The sequence below is a fragment of the Oncorhynchus clarkii genome, chromosome 16 (assembly GCF_045791955.1).
Source record: "Oncorhynchus clarkii lewisi isolate Uvic-CL-2024 chromosome 16, UVic_Ocla_1.0, whole genome shotgun sequence".
In the NCBI taxonomy this organism is placed as follows: domain Eukaryota; kingdom Metazoa; phylum Chordata; class Actinopteri; order Salmoniformes; family Salmonidae; genus Oncorhynchus; species Oncorhynchus clarkii.
Genome location: NC_092162.1, coordinates 60,813,401 through 60,833,031, shown reverse-complemented (window position 1 = coordinate 60,833,031; position 19,631 = coordinate 60,813,401). Strand labels below are relative to the sequence as shown.

Sequence of the window (19,631 nt, the reverse complement as noted above, 5' to 3'; positions counted from 1 at the left end):
GGTAGAGTGGCCACACGGAAGCCACATTAGTAAATGCATTTCTATATCTTCCAAAATATTTTTTACAACTTTGGGGGAGTGCCAAGATGGAAGCACGGTGGCTTCAAAACAGCGCCCCCCTGTTAGTCATCTAGTGTGTATATATATATATATATATATATATATATATATATATACATATAAAGCATTGGTTCATACCCTTTGCTGATAACTACAGTGTAATATCACATGTAATCTCAGTTAACCCTGAACTAAAATCGTGCGTAATATGGTCGGTCAGATGCTCAATTACGTTTACATAGTCTGTTCATAAGAGATTATATCATATGTAATACGTGAGCCAGTCAGTCTGATTTCCCAGTCATTATTTCATTGAGCACACATGGTTTAATAAAGTTAAATACTTTTTATAGGCTTTCTAACAAATCAGACCTGTCAATTTACTATAGTGTGTAGGCCTATACCACGCTTTTAGTTTAGTGAACATATTTGCGTAATGTTCAAATATTTGCATTGACCACAAGCTATTTTTCCCTCTTTCTTTCCAAATTTGAAATGTTATAATTATTTTGTAAGGAAAACTCAAAAACTATATTTTGGTATTTGTTTCATTAGTCCATCGTTGACACAGTACCAAAATGTTTTGATTGTCAGCATTCAAGTTTTCAAGATATATAACTTTCAAAATACAGAAATCATCCCCATATGATGCAAAATTCAACATAATATGATGCAACATGCATTATACAGGGATCATTTCTGTATTTTGAAAGTTACATATCTTGAAAACTTGATTGCTGACAAGGAAAAAATGTTGGGACTGTCTTTTGGCAAACTAACAAAGGACTAATGAAACAAATACCAAAATATAGGGTTAGGGTTGAGTTGTCCTTTAACAGAACATTTTGTCAATGGGTTTGGGGCATGCAAAGTAGGACATCAATTATATCTTGCTTGAAGTATTGACCAAATAGGAAGGAGTACGGCCTTCACATTTTGGCCTTTGTCATCCTCTAGAAAGTGATCTGCTGAAAAAGTTTTTTTGACACCCCCATTTCACAAGGTCATTTAGACTTCATTAAATTAGCTTGAGAGTTAATAAATGTATAGCTAATTTGATTAAAATCACCAATTTGGATTAACTGACAAATGGGTAGTACACATTTAGCAGTTGTATTGTTATACGTAGTTCCATCTTGTCACCTTTAATTATAGTCCTTTTGCCTTCTGACTGTGCACTTTATGTTCCAGCCCAGTACTAAGACAACCCATTACATTTATCAACAACTTTAATTGTCAAGTCCTTGATTAGTTGAATCAGGTGTGTTACTGTTGGCCTGGAACAAAAGCCTGCACCCCCTAAGAGACCCCAGGATCAAGATTGAAAATCAATGGTGGGGTTTGGTGGAAAACCTAAAGTAAGCTACACCACAGTATTAGGGCTATTTACTCAATAGCACCAGGGTATCAACCCTATTTACTCAATAGCACCAGGGTATCAACCCTATTTACTCAATAGCACCAGGGTATCAACCCTATTTACTCAATAGCACCAGGGTATTAACCCTATTTACTCAATAGCATCAGGGTATCAACCCTATTTACTCAATAGCACCAGGGTATCAACCCTATTTACTCAATAGCACCAGGGTATTAACCCTATTTACTCAATAGCATCAGGGTATCAACCCTATTTACTCAATAGCACCTGGGTATCAACCCTATTTACTCAATAGCACCAGGGTATCAACCCTATTTACTCAATAGCACCAGGGTATCAACCCTATTTACTCAATAGCATCAGGGTATCAACCCTATTTACTCAATAGCATCAGGGTATCAACCCTATTTACTCAATAGCACCAGGGTATCAACCCTATTTACTCAATAGCACAAGGGTATTAACCCTATTTACTCAATAGCACCAGGGTATTAACCCTATTTACTCAATAGCATCAGGGTATCAACCCTATTTACTCAATAGCACCAGGGTATTAACCCTATTTACTCAATAGCATCAGGGTATCAACCCTATTTACTCAATAGCACCAGGGTATCAACCCTATTTACTCAATAGCACCAGGGTATCAACCCTATTTACTCAATAGCACCAGGGTATTAACCCTATTTACTCAATAGCACCAGGGTATTAACCCTATTTACTCAATAGCATCAGGGTATCAACCCTATTTACTCAATAGCACCTGGGTATCAACCCTATTTACTCAATAGCACCTGGGTATCAACCCTATTTACTCAATAGCACCAGGGTATCAACCCTATTTACTCAATAGCACCAGGGTATCAACCCTATTTACTCAATAACACCAGGGTATCAACCCTATTTACTCAATAGCACCAGGGTATTAACCCTATTTACTCAATAGCATCAGGGTATCAACCCTATTTACTCAATAGCACCTGGGTATCAACCCTATTTACTCAATAGCACCAGGGTATCAACCCTATTTACTCAATAGCATCAGGGTGTCAGCCCTATATACTCAATAGCACCAGGGTATCAACCCTATTTACTCAATAGCATCAGGGTATCAACCCTATTTACTCAATAGCACCAGAGTATCAACCCTTTTTACTCAATAGCATCAGGGTATTAGGCCAACGGCAATTTACTCAACACAACCGCGGTATTGCAGAAGCTTCACCTGGGATTATATCCCCTGTGGTGATCTCTGTTACCATAGAGAGTAATGCTACATATCGTTATAGTAACCAGTTTAGCGACGTTGTTATGACACTGCTACTTTAACAGTGAGAAGTGTGTACTGTAGTGGGACACACCTGCTTCTCTGACTACAGCTGTCCTTGACAGAGTACCTAGAAGTTTCCACACTGATACAGGGTCATGTATGTATCCATTCCCCCTAATGGTTAAGGTTAGAATTGTGGTAGGATAATCTAATCTTAGGTCTGTTGTTAGGTGCAATTTCCGTATTGCGATTCTGTGAACACAGTCATTTACATGGGTTACTGGCTGTGGCATTTCCATGTTTGCTTGTGTTTCATAGAAAACAAACAGGAATCATGAGGTTTGTGTGAGCGAAGTGTTTGCCTACAGTAAGACTGGGCAGCGTGCATGTGTTTGTGTTCAGGGCCACTCCTTACTTGCAGCTGACAGACAGAGTGCAGCGTTTCATCATGCTATTTATTCCCCACTTGTCTCTGAATGTGTGTGTGTGTGTGTGTTTCACGTTTCAAGTTGTACAGGATACACGTGGTATATACTGTCCAATGAAAGGCTTATTTGCAGGTTCCTTTTCGACAATGCAACAACAATAAGAAATAATAAAATAATAACAGGAACATAAAGTAAATGGCTCAGTAGAATAGAATAAACATGTTTCTATTCATGAATGTACTGTATATGTGTGTGTGTCTGTGTTGGTGTGTGTATGTCTGTGTGGGTGTGTGTGTGTGTATGTCTGTGTGGGTGTGTGTATGTCTGTGTGGGTGTGTGTATGTCTGTGGGTGTGTGTGTGTATGTCTGTGTGGGTGTGTGTGTGTGTATGTCTGTGTGGGTGTGTGTGTGTATGTCTGTGTGGGTGTGTCTGTGTGGGTGGGTGGGTTGGTATGTCTGTGTGGGTGGGTGGGTAAGTCTGTGTGGGTGTGTGCGTGAGTGAGTGCATGTGTGTTAAGGCGCGGAGAATCAGAGCAGGTGGTCAGTCCAGTTTAAGTATTCAGTAGTCTGATGTCTTGAAGATATTGGGTCTGGAATGGGGAGTAAACCCCGTCCCTTTCCGTATGCGTGCCATTGGTTGGAACAGGCAGCGAGTCTCCAGTATAGCGCCATCTGAGGGGGCAATGACGCCCCCTCGTGGATTTGAAGAAATAGGTCATTTTTATTTTATCTCCACCACTCTTGACAACTTTGTGTCTGAATGTGGGGGAGGGACATATTTAATCGAACTCAAACATGGAATACACAACACACTTGAAACCTGAAAACAATGTGGTTGAAACAATGTTTGTGAAGTACCCAATTTAGACATGCCACTTGAAGGTACTGTTGTCACCATGGGTGTTTGGGGCTTTTGGCAAGAGAGGACCCAAACTCGTGCCATTCCCCATCCCTGAGATAGGTGCACGGCGGCAGTCTCAGGACCATCCCCTGGAAGTTGGGTGGCGCTTGTGCCAGGCAGACCGGCGATGCAGGCCGACCCCTGGGGAAGCCCACTTAGCTGGGCTTCCAGGCATGTCTGCCTTCCAGAAGGTAGGATTCACATTAGCCACGGCCTTGTTAGCCTACGGGGCAAAGTAGCCAGCTAGCTTGCCATCCACCGAACCTTGATGACTTCTGCCGTGGGGGTGAATATGGCCACTTCACCTCAAAACGAATAGCAGCCCTGCGGCCCTGTTCTATGAACGATGTGTTGGATACCAGGTTTTCCCCCGCTACTCCCGTAGTATGAGGAGGTGGCTGTCATGGAAAGAAGTCCTCTTTGTCACCCGAGAAACCCCCGGAGCCGTCCAGAGACACTAAGTCATTATCTGAACCTGGGCCCTGTATGTAACCAGTGGTCTCACAATCTCGCTGTTGGGATGCTATGCTCCGACCACAGCCCCAAGTTTCTCTCCAACTCCTCCTCAGTCCAAGACGAGGTACCGGCATCCGGGAAAGGAAAGTTGCCATTGGTAACGCCAAGCTTTCTCAAGAATATTACATGTCTTTCTAGGGAGTTTGCACACAGTAGGTGGCAATGCGCACACGCACTGGTTTGAACAAGGGCCGCCTAAGCCTGTTCCAAGCCGAGACAAACTACACACATACAGTTCTATTAAAAGTCTGGACACGCCTACTCATTCAAGGGTTTTCTTTATTTGTACTACTTTCGACATTGTAGAATAATAGTGAAGACATCAAAACTATGAAATAACACATACAGTGGGGAGAACAAGTATTTGATACACTGCCGATTTCGCAGGTTTTCCTACTTACAAAGCATGTAGAGGTCTGTAATTTTTATCATAGGTACACTTCAACTGTGAGAGACGGAATCTAAAACAAAAATCCAGAAAATCACATTGTATGATTTTTAAGAAATTAATTAGCATTTTATTGCATGACATACAGTAAGTATTTGATACATCAAATAGCCCTTACACAGCCTGAAGGTGTGTTGGGTTATTGTCCTGTTGAAAACAAATTATAGTCCGACTAAACGCAAACCAGATGGGATGGCATATCTCTGCAGAATGCTTTGGTAGCCATGCTGGTTAAGTGTGCCTTGAATTTTAAATAAATCACAGACAGTGTCACCAGCAAAGCACCATCACATGCAGAGATCATCCATTAACCTACTCTGCGTCTCACAAAGACACAGTGGTTGGAACCAAAAATCTCAAATTTGGACTCATCAGACCAAAGGACAGATTTCCACCAGTCTAATGTCCATTGCTTGTGTTTCTTGGTCCAATCAAGTCTCTTCTTATTATTGGTGTCCTTTAGTAGTGGTTTCTTTGCAGCAATTCAACCATGAAGTCCTTATTCACGTAGTCTCCTCTGAACAGTTGATGTTGTGTCTGTTACTTGAACTCTGAAGCATTTATTTGGGCTGCAATCTGAGGTGCAGTTAACTGTAATGAACTTATCCTCCTGTGGTGGTCCTCATGAGAGCCAGTTTCCATTATAGAACTTGATAGTTTTTGCGACTGCACTTGAAGAAACGTTCAAGTTCTTAAAATGTTCCGCATTGACTAGGGCTGGGCAATATGGCCAAAATATCATATCATGGTATTTTTCAGAAATTTTTAGAACATAGTTCTAAATTTGCTTTATGAGTAGTGCGTGACCCTAGGATGGCAACCCTAACCCTTTCTCCATTCTGATTGGTTTATACTGTTCAATTGAACTTCAACCAAAAATAATTTCCTGCATTTCCATCAATTTCTGCATTTCCTGCACTCATTTGAGATCATTTCCTCACTGCCACGATATGGGCAAAAATACTAGGCCTGATTTTTAACAAAATGTTGCATTTGTGATTTAGATCAAAACACTTGGGTGAACTTTTGGAATCATGGAAATAGAATTTGCTCTGACTCAGAGCTTTTATTAGCTAGTTAGCTTTCTAGCGATTAGCATTAGTGGCTAACACGATTTAGCTTAACTTGCTAAGAAAATACAAACTAACTGTTTGCAGATGTAAGAAACACAAACTAATTCAAATTGGAAACAACATTGTTGTCATCAACATTGTTGCATGTGCTGCATTGACCATGCAGACTGAACGAAAGTGTCTCGTGGTTAAGCAACAACAAATGCGCTCCTTGAGCGGGACTAGGTCTGTGTGGAAAGCATCATGGAGAGAGAGAGAGCGTAGGGGGATAACTCAATTAGCAGAGTAAACTGTAAAAATGGACATTACACATGGTGTATCACATTTAACAAACCAAACATTCAATTACCGTTAATAAAGGTGAAGTAAAAACCCAAACCGGTCCGTGCATCAATACCGGTATATAGTAAAATACGGTATACCGCCTAGCCCTAGCATTGACTGACCTTCATGTCTTAAAGTAATGATAGATTGTCGTTTCTCTTTGCTTGTTTGAGCTTTTCTTGCCATAATATGGACTTGGTCGCTTTCTCAGCCATTTACTCATTGCGCTAGCAAATTGAAGAATAACTACAGTAATTGTTGCTGATTAGGAAACATATGAGAATAAGTACAAGCTTCAGCACACAATGTCCAGGGGGTGAGTACGCTCTACCGCTATGGGACAGTTTAGTTGGTTTAACGTAAGACAGTCTCGTTTGCCAGTTGTTTTTGTAGCGTGAATCGTTCCCGTTCATGCCGAGGTGAAGAGTGGAAAATTGAAGGAATTAATCCGAGCCTCATGCTGGCACTGTTTCGAATATATGTCTTAGATTGGTGGGAGCATGGTCCCAGTGATGTACTGGGCCGTCTTCCTTTTGTTTTGCTGACGTTGACGGAGAGGTTGTTGTCCTGGCACCACAATGCCAGTTCACTTATCTCCTCCCTATAGGCTGACTCATATTGTTGGTTATCAGGTCTACATCCATGGTGTCATTAGCAAACTTGATGATGGAGTTGGTGTCATGCAAAGCCACACAGTCGTGAGTGAACAGGGAGTACAACAGAGGGCTGAGGACACACCACTGGGGGCCCTGTGTTAAAAGACAGTGTGGAGGAGGAGGTGGTGTTACCAAATCCTCACAGCCTGTGGTCTGCCCATCAGGAAGTCCAGGATCCAGTTGCAGAAGGTGGTGTTCAGACCCAAGTCTCTGAGCTTGGTGTTGAGCATGGAGGGAACAATAGTGTTGAATGCTAAACTGTAGTCAATGAACAACATTCTTACATAGGTGTTCCTGTTGTCCCAATGTGTTTCGTCTGTGTGAATAGCGATGGAAATGGCATCTTCCGTGGATCTGTTGGAGCTGTAGGCAAATTGGAGTGGGTCCAGCACTCACTCTGAGGACGCGACCAGGGATGCCTACCGGGCCAGCGGCTTTGTGAGTATTCACTCTTTTGAGAGTTTTTCCTCACGTCAGCCTCTGAGAGCGTAAGCACCTGGTCGTCCAGAGCAGCAAGAGGCCTCCTGGATGGCTCGGTATTGTCTGCCTCGAAATGAGCACAGAATGTTTTAATCTTGTCTGAGAGGGAGACTTCGGTGGGCACCACACAACTGGATTTACCTTTGTAGTCCGTGGTGGTCTGTAATCCTTGCCACATGCTTTGCGAGTCTGTATTGTCTTTTTGCGTCCTTAATTGATTTGCGGAGCTCGTACCTGCTTGCCTTGTATATGTTGCGCGCCAAAGAGTCAGGGTGAATGCTGCAGTACGGGCTCACAGCATTGTACGGAAATCTCCGTTCATCCAGGGTTTTTGGTTGGGGTATGTCCGGATTGTTATTGTGGGTACAACATCAACACATTTTCTAATGACGCCTGTGACTGATGATGTATATTCCTCAATGTTGATGGATGAGACCTGGATGGATGAATCTTTGAACATATTCCAATCAGTATTCTCAAAAAAGTCTTGCAGCAATGAGTCTGCCTCCTCTGTCCAGTGCCTCACTATTCTCTGTGTCGGTGGCTCCCATTTGAGTTGCTGCTTGTAGTTGGGGAGTAGGAACAGAGACATGATCTGATTGGCTGAAGTGTGGGCGGGGGAAGGCTTTGTACGCATCGTGGATGTTTGTTTATACATGGCCCAGCACATCGTTTCCTCTTGTGGGGCAGGATACATCTTGGTGATATATATAATGTGTTTTAACCCACAACAATAAAGACTGCTTCCGGGTGAGAGGATTCTTGCTGGCTAATGATCTTGTACAGTTTGCTGAGTGCCGCCTTGGTGTTATGCTTGTGCAATACGTACCCAGTTGTAATATTAACACACAATAATTTCCTCTGTGTATAGTGGGGTCAGCATTTTAGCCAGTCGGGTGAACAGGAGCACAAGATATTTTCAACTTCGGTATACCAGGAATTTTTGTTGAAGAAACCCCTCCCCTTCTCTTACCAGAAGCCTCTGTTCTATCTATACGGAACATGAAAAAGCCATCAGGGGGTGTGCGCATGCACGCTGTCATGCTGCTGTCCCTAGACTCGGGTGTCAGGCACGTAGAGACACAGTGACTGCCCACTAGGGAATATTATTGCCCCTCCTCTGTCTTTCCCTCCGTTTTTCTCTTGTTTTCTCTCTCTGAGAAAGCAAACAGTCCTCCGTTTGTTTGTTGTTGACTTGAAGTACAACTCAAACATTGAGGGGGCATTTAGAGGCTCTTTCTCTCTCTCTCTCTCTGTCTCTTCTAGTGAAGTGTTGTGACAATGACTGTCAGAAACAGATTACTAGTTGGTTGGCGGACCTGGCGAGGCGAGTGGCGTGTGTGTGTGTGTTGGTGTGAATACAACTGCAGAGGGGAGGACTCTCTCTAACCTGCTGCTATTAATACAACCTAATGAACATAATCTGGAGGACAGGTTATCCTCTTACGTTTGTTGGCTGCATGGCTGGTTGCGGAGCACAGGGGAGGGGAGGGGGAGTGATAGAGAGAGAAGGAGAGGGAAAGCAGGCTATGCTGCAGATTCTTTCCTATTGCGCTCTTTATCTACAATGTCCTCTCTCTGCCGCTCGGAGTGAATAGAAAGCAAAACAGATGTTTGAAGCATAGTTTCGTTTCTCCCCCAACTGTCTCTATCTTTCTCTCTTTCCTTTCTTTTTCGCTCTCCTGTTCTCTCTGTTGTGGACTTGCCTAGCCAGAGGGGCAGTAGGACTAAGTGCCTCCTGTGCACTTGTGTATCAGTAGCTGATGTCAACCTCACTGACAATAACAAGAACTGAAACACTAGTTAACATCTCATAAACAAACCCTTGTTCGCCTATCATCTCGTTTCATCATGAATACTTTGAATACAGGAGCTCGGATATCAGGCTGCTGGACTGTAACAGGCTGCAGGTAAGTGCCTCCTCGCATTTATTTATATATTTATTTTTATTCTACTGTCATTTGTCTTCTTTCTCTGTGTCTATATAGTTTACCCCTCTATCTCTGTGTTGAAGACTGAGCTCCATGTGAGCTGCGTCATTCATTTCATTTCATTGTATTTATTTAGCCTGGATAGTCCATTCAGTAACACTTGCCACTGTTTTTCAGGGAGTCCTGTACATGCCTGTGTGTTTTCATTCCCTCCACTCCTCTATAGCAGTGACTAGTGAGTTATCCTTATCTGTCTTTCTCTTTTAAAGACACTGGCTGGCAGGACATGACCAACCAATCTCTTCTATAGCTAGTGGGCTTTAGTAGAATACAAGTTTTTGTTGTGTGGTGATGGGTTAGCTATTTAGCTTATGTAATAGCTTACCTGAGGGGTATCTTATGAAGCAAGCTAGATCTACTCAGGGTTTTCTAAAGCTAACTAGCTTCAGTTAAAAGGTTCACCAGTACTCAAGCTTCATCAGTACTACGAAGGTGGATATTTCTCGTCCACCTGCTGCTAACTCTAGCAGGCTTGTAACTGTGCGTGCATGTCGAACATAGCTAGTTTACACCGAACTCTTCATTAAGACAATGCTGAAACATAAATCCATGGTCGAGTCAGTGCCACATTTTCATTTGTACCGAAATCAAAATGAAAAAAAAGTTATCTTGCAAATTCAGCAGGCTATGGTGTGAAAGAGGCTTTTAGAAGGGCCGTCTTATTAGTTATCGTTAATGCCATCTTTATTTTATTACTTATCTTTAATGCCATCTTTATTTTATTTCTTATTGTTAATGCCATCTTTATTTTATTTCTTATCGTTAATGCCATCTTTATTTTATTTCTTATCGTTAATGCCATCTTTATTTTATTACTTATCTTTAATGCCATCTTTATTTTATTACTTATCTATAATGCCATCTTTATTTTATTTCTTATCGTTAATGCCATCTTTATTTTATTACTTATCTTTAATGCCATCTTTATTTTATTACTTATCGTTAATGCCATCTTTATTTTATTACTTATCGTTAATGCCATCTTTATTTTATTACTTATCGTTAATGCCATCTTTATTTTATTACTTATCGTTAATGCCATCTTTGGTGTGCTTATCAATGCACAAGCATCTCTTTTCCCACTCCTATCTATGTATTTTTATCTATATATATTTTTTCACAAAGTTTTACATTGTGTGAAGTTTAAAATACATTCTGTCATTACTAAATGTGCAATGTGATATATTTTAACATTGTTATTTTTTCACATACAATACTAATTTGATTAATTAAATATTGAATTATTCGTCCTCCTGTGGGTAGTTTGGGTAATGTCAGGTTATCAAATCAAATCGTATTAGTCACATGTGCTGAACAGGTATTATAGTTAAACAACCTTATAGTGAAATGCTTACTTATGAGCCCATACTGACAATGCAGTTTAAAAAAATAATAAGAAATAAAATAACTAGTAATTAAAGAGTAGCAGTATAATAACAATAGCAAGACTATATACAGGGGGGTACCGGTACAGAGTCAATGTGCGGGGGCACCGGCTTATTGAGGGAATATGTACATGTAGGTAGTTATTAAAGTGACTATGCATAGATGATAACAACAGAGAGTAGCAGCGGTGTAAAAGAGGGGGGTGAGGGGTGGAAATGCAAATAGTCTGGGTAGCCATTTGATAAGATGTTCAGTAGTCTTATGGCTTGGGGGTAGAAGCTGTTTAGAAGCCTATTGGACCTAGACTTGGAGCTCCGGTACTGCTTGCCGTGCGGTAGGAGAGAGAACAGTCTACTATGACTAGGGTGGCTGGAGTCTTTGACATTTTTTAGGGCCTTCCTCTGGCACCGCCTGGTATAGAGGTCCTGGATGGCAGGAAGCTTGGCCCCAGTGATGTACTTGGTCGATTGCACTACCCTCTGTAGTGCCTTGCGGTCGTAGGCCGAGCAGTTGCCACACCAGGCAGTGATGCAACCAGTGGTGCAGTTGTAGAACCTTTTGAGGATCTGAGGACCCATGCCAAATCTTTTCAGTCTCCTGAGGGGGAATAGGTTTTGTCATGACCTCTTCATGACTGTCTTGGTGTGCTTGGACCATGTTAGTTTGTTGGTGATGTGGACGCTAAGGAACTTGAAGCTCTCAACCTGCTCCACTGCGGCCCCGTCGATGAGAATGGGGGCATGCTCGGTCCTCTTTTTAATGTAGTCCACAATCATCTCCTTTGTCTTGATCACGTTGAGGGAGAGGTTGTTGTTCTGGCACCACAAGGCCAGGGTCTCTGATCTCCTTCCTATAGGCTGTCTCGTCGTTGTCGGTGATCAGGCCTACCACTGTTGTGTCATCGGCAAACTTAATGATGGTGTTGGAGTCGTGCCTGGCCGTCCAGACATGAGTACAGGAGGGAACTGAGCACGCACCCCTGAGGGGCCCCTGTGTTGAGGATCAGTGTGGCGGATGTGTTGATACCCTTACCAACTGGGGGCGGCCCGTCAGGAAGTCCAGGATCCAGTTGCAGAGGGAGGTGTTTAGCTTATTGATGAGCTTTGAGGGCACTATGGTGTTGAACGCTGAGCTGTAGTCAATGAATAGCATTCTCACGTAGGTGTTCATTTTGTCCAGGTGGGAAAGGACTGTGTAGAGTGCAATGGAGATTGCATCATCTGTGGATCTGTTAGGGCGGATTGCAAATTGGAGGGGTCTGGGGTTTCTGGGATAATGGTGTTGATGTGAGCCATGACCAGCCTTTCAAAGCACTTCATGGCTACCAACGGGAGTGCTACGGGTCGGTAGTAATTTAGGCAGGTTACTTTAGTGTTCATGGGCACAGGTACTATAGTGGTCTGATTTAAACATGTTGGTATTACAGACTCGGACAGGCAGAGGTTGAAAATGTCAGTGAAGACACTTACCAGTTGGTCAGCGCATGCTCGCAGTACATGTCCTGGTAATCCGTCTGGCCCTGCGGCCTTGTGAATGTTGACCTGTTTAAAGGTCTTACTCACATCGGCTGCAGAGAGCGTGATCACACAGTCTTCCAGAACAGCTGGTGCTCTCATGCAAGTTTCAGTGTCATTTGTCTCGAAGCGAGCATAGAAGTAGTTTAGCTCGTCTGGTAGGCTCGTGTCACTGGGCAGCCGATGTAGTACGATTCGATCTTTGTCCTGTATTGAATCTTTGCCTGTTTGATGGTTGGTCGGAGGGCATAGCGGGATTTTTTATAAGCTTCCGGGTTACAGTCTCCCTCCTTGAAAGCGGCAGCTATAGCCTTTAGCTCAGTGCAGACTGTAATCCATGGCTTCTGGTTGGGGTATGTACACACGGTCACTGTGGTGACGACATCATCTATGCTCTTATTGATGAAGCCAATGACTGATGTGGTGTACTCCTCAATGCCATCGGAGGAATCCCTGAACATATTCCAGTCTGTGCTAGCAAAACAGTCCTGTAGTTTAGCATCTGCTTCATCTGACCACTTTTTTATTGTTCGATTCACTGGTGCTTCCTGCTTTAATTCTTTCTTGTAAGCAAGGGGGAATAGGATCAAGAGGATAGAATTATGGTCAGATTTGCCAAATGGAGGGTGAGGGAGAGCTTTGTATGCAGCTCTCTGTGTGGAGTAAAGGTGGTCCAGAGTTTTTTCCCTCTGGTTGCACATTTAACATGCTGATAGAAATTTGGTAAGACGGATTTAAGTTAAAGTCCCCAGCTTCTAGGAGCGCCGCCTCTGGGTGAGCCTTTTCCTGTTTGCTTATGCCAGAACACAGCTAATTCAATGCTATCCTAGTACCAGCGTCAGTCTGTGGTGGTATGTAGACAACTATGAAAAATACAGATGAAAGCTCTCTAGGTAGATAGTGTGGTCTACACCTTATCATGAGATACTCTACCACAGGTGAGCAAAACCTTGAGACTTCCTTAGATATCGTGCACCGGCAGTTATTTACAAAACATATGTAGTCTGCTGCCCCTTGTCTTACCAGATGCCTCTGTTCTATCCTGCCGGTACAGCGTATAACCTGCCAGCTGTATGTTGATAATGTCGTTGTTCAGCCATGACTCCGTGAAGCATAAGATGTTACAGTTTTTAATGTCCCGTTGGTAGTTTAATCTTCCGCTTAGTTCATCAATTTTATTTTCCAAAGATTGCATGTTTGCTAGCAGAATGGAAGGAAGTGGGGGTTTATTCGATCGCTTACGAATTCTCAGAAGGCTGCCCGCCCTCTGGCCCCTTTTTTCTCTGCCTTCTCTTCACACAAATGATGGGGATCTGGGCCTGTTCCCGGTAAGCAGTATATCATTCACATCGGGCTCTTCAGACTCGTTAACTTCTTGACGCTACCCATCCCGTTAGCGGGATCATTTTCGTCAGCAACCGCTGAATAGCATAGCGCCACAGTCAAATAATATTACTAAAAAATATTCACATTCATGAAATCACAAGTGCAATATTGCAAAACACAGCCTAGCCTTTTGTTAATCCACCTGTCGTCTCAGATTCCGATATTATGCTTTACAGCGAAAGCAATCCAAGTGTTTGTGTAAGTTCATTGATAGCATAGCATAACATTATGTACACTAAGCATTAAGTATCTAGGTCACGAAAATCAGAAAAGCAATCAAATGAATCGTTTACCTTTGATGATCTTCAGATGTTTTCACTCACAAGACTCCCAGTTACACAACAAATGTTCCTTTTGTTCCATAAAGATTATTTTTATACCCAAAATACCTCCGTTTGTTTGTCGCGTTATGTTCAGAAATCCACAGGAAAGAGCGGTCACGACCCACCATATTGTTTACTGTTATTATCAGCGCCAGGGGGTCTGGATAGCTCCTCCATCTGGACTAGATAGTTTTCTCTTGTTTGCTGCTCTCTTTTTATATAGACTTTCATGTTTGCATTTTTGTGCGCATTGTAGTGTGAGATCGTAATTGACACATTTATGTGTAAGAATGTGTGTATCTGTGTAACTATGGAGTGAGGGCATGTTTTATGGCACCCTGGCTTGGCTTTAACTGATAACCCAGATTAGGGTTGGGCGGTATCCAGTATTTCATTTGTCATACCTTTTCTGTACTGTCGTGTCTTTACTATCATTAACTGAAGACTGATAGTTTTTATCAAAGATTCTCTGTAATTAGTTATTACGCAATTAGACTGCTTCATCATGTAACTGTAATTACTAGGAAGTCGGGGCACCAAGGAAAAATATTCAGATTACAAAGTTATAATTTCCTAAAATAACTTTCAGATATTTTATCTGATCAATTAGTCTTCGAATTAATGAATTATTTACTTTACCTCATGTTAGTCTCATTCCAAACGTCATAAATTGTTGGTTATCTGCACAAACCCAGTCTTCACTATGAGTCATCCATACATCAATTGTCTTAAATCATTTATTTATTACTAACTAAGTAATTCACAGAAATGCATAAACAAACAAACAAGGTAAATGTAATGATAGGAGAATGTGCCCTAGTGGGCTAAACCGGCATGCCGGCTTGTTAGACAAAAGGGGAAGTGGGGGTCGACTAAGAAGTCACTACAGAGTGATAATTATAACAATTGAAATGCTAATCCTTTACACATGAACGCTCACTCAATCGGGAACAATTGCAATCAATATATATATTTACGCTCAGTGTGTCGTCTTGATCGCTGGTGAAAAGTTTGTTTCTTTTGTAGTATTGTCCGTCTCTCTCCCTCTCTCTCTCTCAGGTTGTGGTTAGAGCGGATAGTTCAGAGTGACATTCATTTGTTTCGTAATAGAATGGATGTTTCGGCGGTTGTCGTTCTTCGCGTTCAATGATACCGAATTCCCAGCTGCAGACTAGTAATTAATATCAAAGACTTGTTCTTATTCTGTCGGTATCGATAGTCTAAGAGTTTAACCACGTGGTATGGTTAAAAGATTCAGCAATGGTCTACAACCTTTGTCTCCTCCTCTAATGGAGAAAAACATGGTCTGCAACCTTTAGCCATCTCGTAATTGAGGTAAGCTCGGTCTGCTGGTTCAAAAACCCGAGTGGGGGTTTTATTCGGAAGGGACGAAAAAGGGCTGTCCCAGGAGGCCTGACCCTAACTGGGCTCAGGGGCGGTCCTCTGATTTAGTTCAAATCAAAAGGGAATTGTATTTTTCTTCATTAAACAGTCCAAAATCATATTACACAATTATACAAACAGTATCATACTCACTCATTCATCTTATACAACAATTAGATGTAGACCTCATATCTGAGGCTATTATATAAACAGCGTTATGGTAATGTTGCCACACTGTCTCCCATGAGCTTCCCCAAGTTGTGACAAACGGACCAGTTCGTAGCAGGATTCTTCACCGATCTTTTATACTTTCTCCGGAACATGAAATTTGTTCGTACCTCAAGTTCTGTGAGGTGGAAGGATTTCCTTTGTCCTCTATGAAAATGTACTCTCTCTATACTGTGTGTCCATGAGGAGTTTTTAATGTCCCGTTGGTAGTTTAATCTTCCGCTTAGTTCATCGATTTTATTTTCCAAAGATTGCATGTTTGCTAGCAGAATGGAAGGAAGTGGGGGTTTATTCGATCGCTTACGAATTCTCAGAAGGCTGCCCGCCCTCTGGCCCCTTTTTTCTCTGCCTTCTCTTCACACAAATGATGGGGATCTGGGCCTGTTCCCGGTAAGCAGTATATCATTCACATCGGGCTCTTCAGACTCGTTAACTTCTTGACGCTACCCATCCCGTTAGCGGGATCATTTTCGTCAGCAACCGCTGAATAGCATAGCGCCACAGTCAAATAATATTACTAAAAAATATTCACATTCATGAAATCACAAGTGCAATATTGCAAAACACAGCCTAGCCTTTTGTTAATCCACCTGTCGTCTCAGATTCCGATATTATGCTTTACAGCGAAAGCAATCCAAGTGTTTGTGTAAGTTCATTGATAGCATAACATAACATTATGTACACTAAGCATTAAGTATCTAGGTCACGAAAATCAGAAAAGCAATCAAATGAATCGTTTACCTTTGATGATCTTCAGATGTTTTCACTCACAAGACTCCCAGTTACACAACAAATGTTCCTTTTGTTCCATAAAGATTATTTTTTTTATACCCAAAATACCTCCGTTTGTTTGTTGCGTTATGTTCAGAAATCCACAGGAAAGAGAGGTCACGACCCACCATATTGTTTACTGTTATTATCAGCGCCAGGGGGGCCTGGATAGCTCCTCCATCTGGACTAGATAGTTTTCTCTTGTTTGCTGCTCTCTTTTTATATAGACTTTCATGTTTGCATTTTTGTGCGCATTGTAGTGTGAGATCGTAATTGACACATTTATGTGTAAGAATGTGTGTATCTGTGTAACTATGGAGTGAGGGCATGTTTTATGGCACCCTGGCTTGGCTTTAACTGATAACCCAGATTAGGGTTGGGCGGTATCCAGTATTTCATTTGTCATACCTTTTCTGTACTGTCGTGTCTTTACTATCATTAACTGAAGACTGATAGTTTTTATCAAAGATTCTCTGTAATTAGTTATTACGCAATTAGACTGCTTCATCATGTAACTGTAATTACTAGGAAGTCGGGGCACCAAGGAAAAATATTCAGATTACAAAGTTATAATTTCCTAAAATAACTTTCAGATATTTTATCTGATCAATTAGTCTTCGAATTAATGAATTATTTACTTTACCTCATGTTAGTCTCATTCCAAACGTCATAAATTGTTGGTTATCTGCACAAACCCAGTCTTCACTATGAGTCATCCATACATCAATTGTCTTAAATCATTTATTTATTACTAACTAAGTAATTCACAGAAATGCATAAACAAACAAACAAGGTAAATGTAATGATAGGAGAATGTGCCCTAGTGGGCTAAACCGGCATGCCGGCTTGTTAGACAAAAGGGGAAGTGGGGGTCGACTAAGAAGTCACTACAGAGTGATAATTATAACAATTGAAATGCTAATCCTTTACACATGAACGCTCACTCAATCGGGAACAATTGCAATCAATATATATATTTACGCTCAGTGTGTCGTCTTGATCGCTGGTGAAAAGTTTGTTTCTTTTGTAGTATTGTCCATCTCTCTCACTCTCTCTCAGGTTGTGGTTAGAGCGGATAGTTCAGAGTGACATTCATTTGTTTCGTAATAGAATGGATGTTTCGGCGGTTGTCGTTCTTCGCGTTCAATGATACCGAATTCCCAGCTGCAGACTAGTAATTAATATCAAAGACTTGTTCTTATTCTGTCGGTATCGATAGTCTAAGAGTTTAACCACGTGGTATGGTTAAAAGATTCAGCAATGGTCTACAACCTTTGTCTCCTCCTCTAATGGAGAAAAACATGGTCTGCAACCTTTAGCCATCTCGTAATTGAGGTAAGCTCGGTCTGCTGGTTCAAAAACCCGAGTGGGGGTTTTATTCGGAAGGGACGAAAAAGGGCTGTCCCAGGAGGCCTGACCCTAACTGGGCTCAGGGGCGGTCCTCTGATTTAGTTCAAATCAAAAGGGAATTGTATTTTTCTTCATTAAACAGTCCAAAATCATATTACACAATTATACAAACAGTATCATACTCACTCATTCATCTTATACAACAATTAGATGTAGACCTCATATCTGAGGCTATTATATAAACAGCGTTATGGTAATGTTGCCACACTGTCTCCCATGAGCTTCCCCAAGTTGTGACAAACGGACCAGTTCGTAGCAGGATTCTTCACCGATCTTTTATACTTTCTCCGGAACATGAAATTTGTTCGTACCTCAAGTTCTGTGAGGTGGAAGGATTTCCTTTGTCCTCTATGAAAATGTACTCTCTCTATACTGTGTGTCCATGAGGAGATCCTCAGGAATTGACGACGTCTCTCTGACCACAGCAACCTAGTTGAAGGAGGAAAGGGGGAGGCAGGGAGAGGGAGATGGTTCTTGTTATACCCAAAGAGGCCAACGTCATGACAGTACCGTACTGGGATATACGGTATTACTGAATATGAACACAAGGGGGCGCCATTTAAGAAAATAATCTATATATAGATAGATGGCCATGGCCATGGCAAATGCATATCTGGAGCCCTAAACTGGAAATAATTTATTTGACACATCTTAGAATTCTTATAGTTATACTTAATTGGGCTATCCCCGACAGCTCGTTTTTGGGCTGTTCCCCCCCAAAATCTTGGTCAACCAAAAGTCCTCTGTTCTTTCGACCAATCAATTGGTCAACATTTTAAACATGTATTTTTCCAAATATATATATATATATATATATATATAGACACACCCTATGTGTTTTAATAAAATCACCTATACACATTGAGTTTGTCTGATCCTCAAACAGAGATCTAACCCCCCCCCCAAAAAAAAAATGATACTTAACCTGACCCAACTATTCTCCTCCCGCTCCTGCTGGCTTTCACAGATTCTGCCATTACTCTTCTGAAGTTTCCGGTAATAGGAGAGGAGAAGGCAACCTTTCTCATGTTGAATGCCAATTTATCTTACCATTTCTACCGATAGTGCCAGTTAAGGTTTTCATATGCACATTTTAGTGAAACAGTTTAATTTTAAATAGTCTTCATCTCAAAACCATTGTCATGTGGTTAATCAAAATGATATCCAAATCTAATCTGATACAAACCTAAAATGTAACTATGTCAAAATAGCCTACATAAAGCCAACAAATAAAAGCATTGCAGCCAGCAGGTAGACAATATCCTGATAAAAATAAATATCCTATAAATCATATTGGCTACACATGGCCAGTCTGCACCAAACCTGAAACATTGTATCAACTATTAACTTGGGTCCAGCCCCAAAGCTTGCACTAGCGAACTTGCAACATTGTATACAAGTTTACAGAGTTTCCCCTCTCATGACAGACACCGGCACCTCAAATGTTCTACTGCTTGAGCTCCTGTTCCTCTTATAGAATACTAGCTCAAAAGTATTGTGGAGCTCCTGCACCTAAATATAAACAGTACCGGCACCCAAAATGAGTACCGGAACCTATTTCAGTCCAAGTCAAGCACTGATAAGAAGTAATCAGGTAGGCTTATTAAGCGTAACATGTTTCACTTTGAGAGCTGGAAAGATTTTTCAGGTAGCCTATAGGCCTATGTGTGTGAGTCCTTACTCAACATGGACAGGAGAGCTC

The 19,631-nt window shown here is 41.6% G+C and overlaps 1 protein-coding gene across 3 annotated transcripts in view; it reads left to right on the top strand.

The window, feature by feature from the left end:
* LOC139368871 (uridine-cytidine kinase 1-like 1b) overlaps positions 1 to 19,631 on the top strand; it is a 56,796-nt gene that overhangs the window by 4,311 nt on the left and 32,854 nt on the right. Inside the window, exon 1 of one of the 3 annotated variants that reach the window (XM_071108315.1) lies at positions 8,673 to 9,447. The exons of 1 other annotated variant lie outside the window; for it this stretch is intronic. In XM_071108315.1, coding sequence (XP_070964416.1) covers positions 9,389 to 9,447 — 59 coding nt within the window. In that variant the 5' untranslated portion in view covers positions 8,673 to 9,388. Of the gene's footprint in view, positions 1 to 8,672; positions 9,448 to 19,631 lie in introns of those variants that run through there. One more of the 3 variants, XM_071108316.1, reaches the window with a different exon arrangement.